A 13477-nucleotide genomic window follows, 5' to 3' on the forward strand; every position below is an offset into this window, starting at 1 on the left:
TAAGCCATTGTTAAGTGAATTTCACGAGCCTTTTTTGCCAAGGTTGCCACACGGTCGTTGGGTGAGTGGCCGGGGAGGTTGCCGTGGCAATCCCAGGGATGCTGCGCCATCATTGGGAAGGGATGCTGGTTGCCAGGATAGTGCAACCTGGATAGTGTGACCTTCTGGATGCTGCCACAATTGTTAAGAGTGAGGACCTGTTGTAAGTCACCTTTTCGGCCTCGTAACTTTCTACACTTGTTAAATGAATTGCCTTCCAATGGCTGCTTTACACGTCGCTAAGCCAGGTATGCTGAGTCCCTAAGATGGCAGCCCCCCTTCTCCCACCCGTACCTCCATGACGGAAGGACTGGAGGCTAAGCCAAAACCAGCTTCTGGCTTTAATTGTGCTTTTCGAATTGTTTGTGTGTGTGTGTGTGTGTGAGAGAGAGGGGGGTTGAATTAGACTGTGATTTCCCAGGGCAACTCTAGTGAGGAGGCTAACAATAGAAAATAGGCAGTTGAGGCTATAAATAATTTGCTATGAGTAGACTCTCATTGTGCCTTCAAATTCATTGTCAGGGATTGTAGCCTGTACTTTTCTCTCCCAGCGCAGCCTTTTAAATAGATTTGACTAAGATTAAAGCAATTTGGATATTTTGGGCTAGGCCGAAAGCAGCACCATGGTGAGGTATTAAAAAAAAAAACCGTGTGGATTTATTTTCGTTGCTATTATTTTGCTTCTCTTGGGGCAGGGGCAGGATGAATTTTGCTGAGTCCAGTATAAGCCGGGTGGCTGCATAAACGTTTTAGATAAATAATTAACATTTTAAGTCCTGCTGCTACTGTCAGAATAGAGCTGGCTTGTGGGCTTTGTCTCCCCTAAACAGGAAGCCCAGCTGGCTGCTGCATTACGACTTCCAGCAATGATATTGTCACTGAATTTGCTCTGGGCAGCGTTGTCTAATGCCGAGAGTCACTTTATGAGATTATGGCCTTGGCTGGTTTAAATGATTGGGAAGAAAAGCTTACAAGGCCACTTCATGGGGCTGGTCAAAGCAACGTTGCTGCTTTTTTTAGAATATGAAAGATGTTGTGTGTGTGTGTGTGTGTGTGTGCGTGTGTGTGTGTGCGTGTGTGTGTGTGTGGTTATTCAACACTCCTGGGAGTGAAATAAGAGAGGGCAGAATTTGGGAGAAATTCCCTGCAGTGGCTCATCGATTAAGGGAAAGATGTCAGATCTAAAGGAGCAATGATTTTTCATCTTAGCAACAAAATAAAAAGGAATGGGGAACTCTTCTTTGCAATTAGGAATTTAAGATGTTTTTTAAAACACATTCCAGAGTTGTGGCTGCTCCATTGTTGGCGGTCTTCAAGAAAAGATTGGGAGGGATGGAATAAGGCTGTGAGGGCGAACCCATGGCCCTCTCTGGGCACACGCACCATCGCCAGCTGCTCTTCTGCCTCCCAGGGTGCACATGCGCGCCGGTCAGCTGGTCTTTGTGGGCACCAGAGTGCCAGAAAACGGCCTGAAAACTGCCCAAAAGACAGGCATGCACGCACCAGCCAGCTAGTCTTCCAGTGCTCCAGCGTGCACGAAGACCAGCTGGTTGGCGCACATGCATGCACTTGCATGTGCGTTCCGGTTTGGGCACTTGGTGCCGAAAAGGTTCCCCATGCCTGAAATAAGGTCTCCTGCCTTGGATGGGGGGGGGGGCACTGGTGGGTTCCGGATCCCGGCACAACCGGTACGGTGCAACAGGGCTGGGTGTCTACCACATGCATGCGTGCAGTGCACGCATGCGTACTTACCGCCCGTGATGCTCCAGCTGCTTGGTGAAGTATCGCGCAGGTGCCATATGCTCTATGCGCGTGTGCGTAAGCCCCGATAGGCTCAAATACAGGTAAGGAAGGTGGTTGGGCCCTCCGGAGCACTGTACCGGAACGGTACCTGGTGTTCCCAGCAGGCATCGGTATGCCCATACCGGGGCGTACCAGTGATATCCCACCACTGACGGGGGGTTGGACTAGAAGACCTTGGAGCTTCCTTCCAGTCCTAGAATTCTATCATCCATCCTGCCTATCCTAATGGCTGCTCTGATAAATATTATTATTAGTAGTATTTATTTACATTTATTAGCCTGTTTATTAAACACACGCTTCTTTCACTCTGGTTCCTTACTGAAGCATTGTTTTAGAGCAGCCTTCCATATAAATGCTCCTGGGCAGAAGTCTTCAAACTTGGCAACTTGAAGACTTGTGGACTTCTACTCCCAGAATTCCCCAGCCAGCATAATTTACTCTCTTGTAATCCCTCCCTCTGCAATCTCTCCACTTAGATCAGAGGTCTTCAAACGTGGCCACTTTAAGACTGTTGAACTTCAATTCCAAGAATTCCCCAGCTGTTGAAGTCCACAAGTCTTCAAGTGGGCAGGTTTGGGGATCCCTGACCCAGGGGCTCCTTCCTGCCTCATAACTGCATTCCAGCAAGGATTGGGAGGATGGTGCTTGATGTTTGCTTTCTGTAAAACGGTGAGTTGGCGCAAATCCTGTTCAGCACACGGATGTATCCATGAACTATTCTTTTCATTCAGGAGGCTGTTTTAACTTCCTGTTTAGTCTACAGCTCTGGCTCTGCCTCTCTCTCTCTTCCACCCCCCCCCCCCCAAACCTGCCAAGATTGGTTCAGTCCTACGTGGGGTGGACTTCATTTGGGACTTTCTTTCTTTCTTTTGCCATCTTCTCGTGCCCTTTGGTGTCCTCCACATGTAGAGTCCAGGGCTCTGTTGTCCATTTGATGTTTCCTTCTTCTTTGACATAAAGGTGGACAGTCACCACCAAGAGGGGAGAAGGTGGCATCAGAACCAATGCAGAGTCAATGGGGGGGGGGGGAGTTGGATTAGTTGAATGACTTCCGGGGTTCAGTTAACTGCAGCAAAACCACTGTAAAATTGGGCACAATTCACTTCATGTCTGTGACAGAAGTTCTGGTACAACTTGTCGTAAGTCGGGGACTACCTGTGTATGAACTTCAACTCCTGGAATTCCCCAGCCAGCATACTGGAGTCCAGCCGTGCTCCCTGTGGGATTCTGGGAGTTGAAGTCCACTGATTTTAAGGTTGCCACTCATTGAGAAATGCGTTTCTGCAAGGCTGCCTCCCCTTTGGGTCTGCATGGCTGCCCAGCCTTGCAGTGAAATAGTATTAAATCCAGAGGAGAAATCCTATGATGTCAGAGTTAGTCGTGTGCAGCGGTTCTTATCTCTCGCAACTAATCACAACCGTTGTTTCATTTGTTTAATTGATGCGCATGGCCATCCATCTCATCAGGGTTGAACCTGTGAGCCTTTCTTGAATGTGTCATTGATGTCTTCAACCGGGTCCATCAATTTAGCAGTGATTAAGATACAAACATTAGTTCTAAGACAGGGGTCTCCAACCTTGGCAACTTTAAGCCTGGAGGACTTCAACTCCCAGAATCCCCCAGCCAGCAAAGCTATTCTAAGTTGCCAAGGTTGGAGGCCCCTGTTCTAAGATGAAGCGACAGTTAAAAACAGTAAATACAGTAGTGGCCAAAATTGTGGAAACCTTTTGGGGGGAGGAAAGTGTATTTTCGAGGTTTGATGGCTAATAACACCACTTTTTTTGTAGTAGTACCATAAAATTATATATCAATGGAAAGATAATACAATCAAGAATGTAATGCAACAAAGTTTGTTGAATTATCTGTATTCTATGAAAAGTTATAGGTCAGAAGCTACCCAGCAATAAAACCCAGTTAATAGAAGCAATCATTCAGTCTTGGTTTCACATATAACAGCTGCAGAACTAAAAGAGTTGGATCCACCCCATGGGGAGACGTTGTAAGGCCATAATCCATTCTAAAGGTTACCCAACTAAGTATTAACTGACATGGTGATAATTTTTGTATATCTCGTTTTTTTCTATGGTGATCATTTTGGTATATCTTGTTTTTTCTAGGCGTTTCACGTTTCTTCTTTATAACTGCTATTCTAAGAGCAAATCCTCCATAAAAGTTATTGCATTACATTCTTGATTAAATTACCTTCCCATTGATATATAATTTTACGGTACTACTAAAAATAAAGTGGTGTTATTAGCCATCAAACCTCAAAAATACACTCTCCCTCCCCCACCCCCCAAAAAAAGGTTTCCACAATTTTGGCCACTACTGTGAATGATTGGCTGCGTGCCATGTCATTTTTGTCTCCTAACGGAGTACATAGGCAGTAATCAAAGGGGAAGGGATAATTCTACTGCAGGGGGAGGGCAGTTCATCATCTTGGAAAGAAGGCCCTCTCCTCTGGGCCCCCATCAAGAGACATTTCCAACAAGACTTCCCTATGCATCTTTTTGTTTTTTTCAAATCTAGAAATGCGTTTATTAACATTGATAAACATTACATTTTTGTACACTTGTTCATGTATTTTACATCTAAGTTACAGACTGTACCATAAATCTTTTGTCTTTTGCTAAAGATTTACGTAGAGATGCTTCCCTGCAGATCTGAATGTCCGTGGAGGTTGGGGGACCGTGTGTGTGTGTGTGTTTGTCCGTCCGTCCTTCAGAGAGGCAGGTCTTTGTCAGGAGGTCATTTCCAAAGGCTTAAGCCTGCGCCTTACAAGGTGTACAAAAAATGTGAACAAGCTGCAATTTTTCCTCTTTGGGCCTTCTGAAAATCCTGTGCTTTGCACCTCCAAAGCATTTGACCTGGTGCCGTGGGCAGCAGCCTCTGCATCTTCTGGGCACGGTGGGGTGCCTTGAATGAGTTAAGCTGACCCAACAAAGAGTTGGCATCGTTCACTGTTTTGCTGACCTCTCATTTTCTTTATACCGATTATAGTTTATACTTTGGATTGCTAGGAAATGCAGGGCTGTCACTTGTGTCCTGGCCTTGAGACGTCAGCTGCTTCGGTGACTTGTAAAGCATTTACACCCACCAAAGCCAAAGGGGATGGAATTCAGATAACTAATATTGCAAAGGATTAAGTTTAGAATATAAACCTGTTCCGGGGGATAACTGGGACAATGGGAAAATAGGAGGAAGTAGCAGAAAGACAGGTGATGGGAAAGTGACCTTTATAGCTTTGCAATTGCGTAATATATCACAGATTGGTAAATAGCAGTTTGGTTCTAGTAAAATGCCTCAATGGCATTTATTATTCTGTGAAGTAGGTATATTCTATCACCCGGGAAACCAACTAAAATTATTTATTAACTTCGTATATGTCTCAACAATTCTGTGCTGCCATGATTTTATCCTATTTGATATTAATCCTAATCTGTTGGTAGATCAGCCCGTTGCTCTGAGGCCTCATTAATCTAAAAATGCCAATGCATTGTTTAATTCTCTGGCTTTCTCCAAAACTTGGCCTATCGTCAAGGAAACCTTCTGCGTCTTTCATGTGTCATCGAAGGTGGAAGAGATTCCACTTTTTCATAAGTCCCTTTTTTTCAGTGCTGTTGTAACTTCGGACGGTCACTAAGTGAACAGTTGTAAGTCAAGGACTACCTCTATCTCACGTGAGAGCTCTGGGCTGGTTTGTTCAATAATTCATTGAACAAATGAATCGGGATCGAACTCTTGGCAGTGGGCAGAGGTAGCCTGCAATAATGCATTTTAACCTAGCCGGCTCAGCATTGCAGTTCTCCTCCTTATCTTTGGAAAAGGGTGTGTTAAAAATGTGTGATAGATACTTAACCTTTGTGCCAAAAGGTGTGTCGTGAGGAGTAGAATAAGGCAGGCAGGCATCAACTTTAAATGAAAGCATTAATTTTGTTTATTAATACAATGTACATCCTGCTGTAATCCAAATTATAAGACTAATGGGTGATGGGCAGGTATATGTGTTATTTTTTCTTATCTGCGGTTGGGAAGGCTATGACTATGAAGCAGGGCAAGGATGGGTGGATGGATGGATGGGTGGATGGATAGATAGATAATGATAGATAGATAGATAGATAGATGATAGATAGATAGATAGATAGATAGATAGATAGATGATAGATAGATAGATAGATAGATGATAGATAGATAGATAGATTTGGAAGGGATTTTGTAGGTCATCTAGTCTAGCCCCCACCCCTCCCAAGCAGGAGACCCTACACCATTTCTGACAGATGGCAGTCCAGTCTCTTCTTGAAAGCCTCCAGGGATGAAGCTCCCACAACTTCTGAAGGCAACTTCTGTTCCATGGGTTGATTCTTCTCACTGTCAGAAAATGTCTCCTTATTTCCAGGTTGAACTTCTCCTTGGTCAGTTTCCATCCATTATTCCTTGTCTGGCCTTTGGGTGCTTTGGAAAAAAGCTTCCTCCTCTCTGGGGAAGCCCCTCAAGTATTGGAAGACTGCTCTCATGTCTCCCCTGGTCCTTCTCTTCCCTAGACTAGCAGTGCCCAGTTCCTGCAACCTGTATGTTTTAGCCTCCAGTCCCCTCATCATCCTGGTTGCCCTTCTCGGCACTCTTTCTAGAGTCTCAACCTCTTTTTTACAGTGTGACCAAAACTGGATGCAGGTGTGGCCTTACTAAGGCTTTATAGAGTGGTATTAGTGCCTCACTTGTAGGAGCCGAGTTTGCAACAAAGGGACGGATACAGGAAGTTTAAGCAGAGAATTCCTCCAGGCTGGCAGGGAGGCAGAAGACAAGTCTTAAAGTTGCCAAGTTTGGAGATCCTTGGCTACTACTACTACTACTAAGGTTTAAATGTGCTACCCATGAGACTAACTACGAATATGTTAGAACTGCAAGGAATGACTTTAACGTTGTTGCCGTTTCCACTTTAAATCATCTTTTAGGTATCTTTGCTTACCTGAATTACCATGTTCCCCGGACCAGACGGGAGATCTTGGAGACCCTAATCAAGGGGCTTCAGAGACTGGAGTATCGAGGGTATGACTCCGCAGGTAAGTTCTCCGTATGATGGATGGATGACTTTCATCCTGAACTACTTCGTGTGGACATGCACCAAAACGGCATCCACATCTGAACTTGTGTGTCAGGGTTCCAAACAGCATCCAAAAGTACATCAGAGTCCAAGGCGAAGGATTGCTCAAGGTTCCAATTTATTAAGGGGGCCACGTTGGCACATCTGGGGAAACCTGAATCTGAAGGCTTCCCGGTTTTCCCCACCCAGTTGGAAGTTCAAGATTCTGCCCCCACACCCACAAGTCCATCCCATGGTCCCATCTCCCACTGCCATGCTGGCAGTTTCCACCCATTCAGTTGCAGAGGTGCAGAGACAAAGGATGACCTTGGCTTTCTAGAAAGAATTTTGTTATGGCTACATATCATCTAACTCCATACAATACATATTGTATGTGTGTGAGAGAGAGGGAGGGAAAGAGAGAGTTAGAAAGAGAAAGTGTGTGTGTGAGAGAGAAAGAGAGGGAGAGATGAGAGGGAGGGAAAGAGAGAAAGAGAAAGTGTGTGTGTGAGAGAGAGGGAGGGAGAGATGAGAGAGAGGGAGGGAAAGAGAAAGAAAGTGTGTGTGTGAGAGAGGGAGGGAGAGATATGAGGGAGGGAGGGAAAGAGAAAGTGTGTGTGTGTGAGAGAGAGAGGGAGAGAGGAGAGAGAGGGAGGGAAAGAGTTAGAAAGAGAAAGTGTGTGTGTGTGTGAGAGAGAGAGGGGGGGGGGAGCGCCCTTCCTTAGCCTTCTATGTGCCTGGGAACCACTCATCCTGCCAGGGAAGCTGTGGGGCTGCCTGCCCTTCTTCCTCACCTTCCCTCCTGTGTTGTAGGGGTTGGAATCGATGGCGGGAATGACAAAGACTGGGAGGCCAACGCCGGCAAGATCACGCTCATTAAGAAGAAAGGGAAAGTGAAGGCTTTGGATGAAGAAGTCAACAGTAAGCCTCCTTTTCCTCCTTTTGTACTATGTGTTTTTTAATGCTGTACGCCACCCTGAGTCCTTGGGAGAAGGGCGGCATATAAATCTAATAAATCCAAATCCTTTTCCATTAAAAAAAGCCCCTGGCGTAGCAGGTGGGCGAAGGGAGCGGACTCTGCATTTAATTCAGGTTTTTCCATTTGATTTGATTCTGCAGCCGCTCATCCCAACAGGCGAGTCCTGGTGGCGTCTATCCTAAAACACAAAAGTCCAAATGAAAAACATGGGTGGGAAGGGGACAGCGCTCCGTGTGCCTTTGGCGTTGAGTCATGAGGGCCACACAACCACAGAGACCTCTCTCTCTCTCTCTCTCCCTCTCTCTCTCTCTCTCTCTCTCTCTCTCTCTCTCTCTCTCTCTCTCTCTCTCTCTCTCTCTCTCTCTCTCTCTCTCATCTATCTATCTATCATCTATCTATCTATATATGTATTTGTGTTACAACCCCTGGTATGCCCAAATACATAACACAAATACATACCTATTTCCCTGGCTCAGCTGATAAGGAGGAGAGCCTGTGGCTTAGTGGCTAAGACTCCTGCCTAATATGTAATACAGCCCTGGTTCGAATCCCAGTAAGGGTATTGGTAGCCGATGAGAGCTAAATAGCTTGAAATGGATCTATACTAGTCTCCCTTTATTTATTTATCAGCACAAATACAACACAATATATATATTACAACCCCTGGTATGACTAAATATGGGAGGAAGGTCACTACTCCCTCTTTCTGTCCTTCGGCTTATCACAAAGACCATGCAGGCAGAAAACCATATTTTTATTTTTAATGTTGCCTTTTTTTTTTAATTTATTTTTTATTTATAAGTACAATTACAACACACACACACACACACACACACACACACACACACACACACACACACATATATATATATATATATATATATATATATATATATATATATCTTTTCCCCCCTCTCCCTAGAACAGCAGGATATCGATCTGGACATTGAGTTTGATGTGCACCTTGGAATTGCTCACACACGCTGGGCCACCCATGGCGAGCCTAGTCCGGTCAACAGCCACCCGCAGAGATCAGACAAAAACAACGGTAGGCCGGAATTGGGATCACAAAGTGGTGTGTGTGTGTGTGTGTGTGTGTGTGTGTGTGTGTAATTTTCAGCCCAGTTGCTTTGGGATGTTTCACTCTTGTGCTTCGAACAAGAAGCAAAGTCTTGGTCTCCTTTTATGGCTCGGTTTCTGATCAGAGCCTTGAATGTTTCATTTTTCTTTCAGAATTTATTGTCATCCACAATGGAATAATTACAAATTACAAAGACCTGAAAAAGTTCTTGGTAAGTTCAGCTCCCTGGATTGTATTTTATTGGGGGGGGGGCCTTCAAAAGTAGGTCCTGTTTGGACTGGTCAGACAGGAATAGCCGTCGGTTCCTAAGTGACTTGTCCCAGATGACGCCAAGGTTCTTCAGAAGTTGGACTGGGAGTCCTTTTGCAGCCAAGCGGCTGGAGCCTTGGAGCATGGCACAAATGAAAAAGTATGTTTTGTTCTGTCCATGGACCAATCCCCATTGTGGCTCAGGATTTTGGGTGCATTGTGGTCCAACGGAACTGAAACCGAGAGCAACTTGGTTATTCTTGGTTTCAACTGAGACCAGCTTATTTATTGACTTCTACGATCCTTGGTTCAAAGTGACTCTGCTATTGTAATTACAATACATAACATTACATATATTAACCGCAAGTAGAATTGTTGTAGCACAGAATTGGAAGCAAACAGATACTCCCCCAGACCCAATTATAAGAAGGAAAATCTATGAATGTGCAGAAATGGATAGCACTATCACATTTGGAATAGATGGTATTCCTGGCTTGAGAGTAAACGTAAAACTCAGGGTATAAGCTGTAAAAGTATAATATATAGAATGCAAAGTTTATAAGAAATCTATGATATTGATTTGACAGTAGATGTCATTTTAATTCAAATTTGGATATAACATAGGATAGTGATATAGAGATAGAATTTTTGTAAATAGGATTGTTACGTAAGATATGGATACTGATATGGAAAAGCTGTTAACAAGTATAAATTTGTGTTTTGTGTTTTAAATGTTGGAGAATTCAATAAATACTATTTAAAAACAAAAAAAGCAAACAAAATGATTGCTTATATGAAGCAACTGAAACACTGAAGCACAGGCAGTCCTCAGCTTAATGGCCACAACTGGCCACGGATTTCTGTCATGCAGTCAGGCAGTTGTCCAGTGAATCACGGCAGTTGCGTAAGTTAGCAACACCGTTGTTAAGCGAGTCCAGCCTCCCCATTCACTTGGCTTGTCAGAAGGACGCAAAAGGGGATCGCAGGACACTGTGACCGTCATAAATGTGAGTCAGTTGCCAAGGGTGTGAATTTTGATCACATGGCCAAGGGATGGAAGGGTGAAAAATTGTGGCTTTTTCCAGTGGCATTTGTAAGTTTGAACAGTCACTAAACGAACCGTTGTTAAGTGGAGGGCTACCTGTGTAAAGCAGAGGTGGGGAAGTGTCTCCCCCCTTGTGACTTGTGGACTTCAACTCCCAGAATTCCAGGCGGGAGTTGGAAGTCTACCAGTCATAGAAGGAACATTGTTCCCCACCCCTGATGTGGATGGAGAGGATGGACCTGGAGCAAGTGGCTCATCCTTTTCATATCCCCTCGGCCATTATCCTGTGCCCCAAAGTGGACTTCCTGTTCCTCCTCTGGGTTTCCTCCCTGTCAGGGTTCCAAAATTAAATCAGAGTCCAAGGCAAAGGATTGCTCGAAGTTCCCATTGATTAAGAGAGCCATGTTGGCACATCAGGGAAAACGTGAATCTGAAAGCTTCCTGGTTTTCCCCACCCAGTTGAAAGTTCAAGATCTTTCCCCCACACCCACCAGTCCATCTCATGGTCCAATCTCCCACTGACACGAAGGCAGATTCCACCCACCCAGTTCCGGCCAGATGGAGAGGTGCAGAGACAAAGGATGATGACCTTGGCTTTGTAGAAAGAATGTTATTATGGCTACATATCACCCAACTCCATAATTTTTTTCTGTAATAGAAAATGAATAGTAGAAAGTGGCAGGCCTGAAGTCCAAAAAGAAAAGATGGCTTGCAGGCCTGACACTCCCGCCTTCCCCCGAGTGATGGAAGGGCTTCTTCCTTTTGCTCCTCTTTAGCTATCTGCTGCTGTTGCTTTCATGACCAGCTCTCCATCTTTTCTCCCACCTGCTCTCCCCTGTTTTTCCCCGCACTCCCCCCCCCAAACATCTTTGCCTGGGACAGGTGCAATCTAGAAACAAAGTTCTATTACAGGTAGAGACCCCCAGGATGGTCTGTTCCACACGCAGAATATTTTGCATTCTCTGGCTATGTCCAGATTGACGTTAGATCTTGGAAAAACTTTCCTGTTTCCCCCAGGCAATTTCCTTTAAATGTCCCTGATTGGAGCTGGGCCATTTTAGAAGAAATTAGAATTTAATGTGCAAGATCTTTAGCACTTGGTCTCTTTGGTAATACCGTATTTTTCGGAGTATAAGATGTACCTTTCCCCCCCTCTAAAAGAAGGTGGAAATGTTGGTGCGTCTTATAAACATAATACAGCCATTTTTGGCCTCCAGAAACTCCATCCCTGCATCCCATTTTTGCAAAAAGCAGGTGAAAATCAGGCCATTTTTTGCACAAATGGAAGCGTTTTTTGCCTTCCCCCCAGACCCCAGAAGCACTCTGCAGGCTTCAGCAGGGCTAGGGGAAGGCAGAAATGCCCCCGTTTTTGCGAAAACGGACTGTTTTTTTGCAAAAACAGTGTTTTTGTCTTCCCCCATCCCTGCTGAAGCCTGCAGAGTGCTCCTGGGGGCCGGGGAGGACAAAAACTTTTTTTTTCTTACTTATCTCTTCAAAATCTTGGTGCGTTTTATACACCGGTGCATCTTTTAGTCTGGAAAATAGAATATATTTTTTTGCAATTGCTTTTCTCTTGACTGAGCCACATCTGTCAGGCTCTTCACACTCATTGCTTCTCTTTCCTGATTCAGGTGCGAAAATAGCCCCCCTTTTCCTCCTTTTTGGTGTCTTTTCAGGAGAGCAAGGGCTACGAATTTGAATCGGAAACCGATACTGAAACCATCGCAAAGCTTGTCAAGTACATGTATGACAACTGTGAAAGCGACGACATAAGTTTCACCACCTTGGTGGAGAGGGTCATCCAGCAGCTGGTAACTATCTAGTTTTATACAAATCACCATGTAAGGTTTCCTAAAAGTGTCCTAATTGATTCATGAGTATCGAGCCAAGTTTCAATACAAAACTAGTCATTTATTAGGAGCATCATCATAGGCAAGATCTTTCGACAATCAGGTCTACGTTTTGTTTGAGTTATAGCTGAACTTTATCCCTGTTCCTTCCCTCCCCTTAGTCTGTGTCATAAATCACATTCCTCAATGAGGTGCACCCCTCCCAAGCCTGCTGCAGTAATCTGAGAGCCCGACTTCAGCCGGCAGTACGCGTGGAATGCGCTCCGCCCCTTCTCTTGCTATGGCAACATTGGGAGTTGACACACTGGACAGTCTGGGTCTCATATATTGTGCTTAATCATTGATACGGCTTAATAATAAGAGGGTCAGCCTCTGTTGAGCCCACCCACCACCAAGGATGAGTGAGAGGACAAATTAACCAGCACAGCAATTTGCCTCCTCCAGGAGCTGTGAGCGCTCCATCGTGGGGGGATTTCAAGAAGAGATAAATGGACATCCATTTGTCTGGAATGGTATGAGGTCTCCTGTCTTGGGCAGGGGGTTGGACTAGAAGATCTCCAAAGTCCCTTTCAGCCCTATGGTTCTGTTTTTCTGATGGCTACTGTTGTCTTCGGATACGAGAAGAATCTCACTCCCAAGGAAGATCCAGCCAACGCAAAACTTACTTGCAGTTGGCGCCATCAAAGTCCCTCCGGTTTAGCAAGAGTTATTTTAAAACTGCTGAGGATGATTCTATGCAGGGAATCCTTGATTTACTATTGTAATAGTAAGCCCAGAAATATTTAAGTCTTTGCAGTCAAAAATTGAGGCATCATGTGAACAGGTCCAGGTTTCTTTGGACATTTTTAGCCACAGGCATTAAGCAAGCACCGTAGTATTAAGTAACAGTAACAGTGTAACCCAGTTGGAAGGGACCTTGAAGGTCTTCTAGTCCAACCCCCTGCCCGAGCACAAAACCCTATGCCATTCTGAAGAAGTGGCTGTCCAGTTAAGGGAATGCCGCAGTCATTAAGCGAAACCATTTTCCCCCATGGTGGTTTTTGGAGGAAAACAAAAGTTAAATGCCAAAACCCAGAAAGAAATGTGGCAAATTGTGATTGTGATGCTGCAGACAGCTGAGGAGGTCCGTTGGTTGCCAAGGGCCCAAAATGCAGTCATAGGATTGTGGAGTTGTGGGTCTCATTGCCAGTGGCCTTTGGAAGGGAGCAGGTCTGTTGTAAGTTTGAATGGTCATTAAGCAGCCAGTTGTAAATTGAGGATTACCTGTAGGGTAAAGCATATCTTGAGGGATGCGGTGGCTCAGTGGCTAAAATGCTGAGCTTGTCGATCAGAAAGGTCGGTAGTTTAGCAG

The 13477-nt window shown here is 44.9% G+C and overlaps 1 protein-coding gene across 3 annotated transcripts in view; it reads left to right on the forward strand.

The window, feature by feature from the left end:
• Positions 1-13477, forward strand: part of GFPT1 (glutamine--fructose-6-phosphate transaminase 1) — a 42797-nt gene that overhangs the window by 3168 nt on the left and 26152 nt on the right. For all 3 annotated transcript variants that reach the window (XR_014176052.1, XM_081960983.1, XM_081960984.1), the window contains exons 2-6: positions 6795-6902; positions 7736-7843; positions 8824-8949; positions 9135-9193; positions 11953-12087. Coding sequence is in view for 2 of the 3 variants with exons in the window: in XM_081960983.1 (XP_081817109.1) it covers positions 6795-6902; positions 7736-7843; positions 8824-8949; positions 9135-9193; positions 11953-12087 (536 nt within the window). In the remaining variant the exon portion in view is untranslated. The remainder of the gene's footprint in view (positions 1-6794; positions 6903-7735; positions 7844-8823; positions 8950-9134; positions 9194-11952; positions 12088-13477) is intronic.

This window comes from Natrix helvetica (assembly GCF_964273705.1).
Source record: "Natrix helvetica genome assembly, chromosome: 8".
Classification (NCBI taxonomy): Eukaryota; Metazoa; Chordata; class Lepidosauria; order Squamata; family Natricidae; genus Natrix; species Natrix helvetica.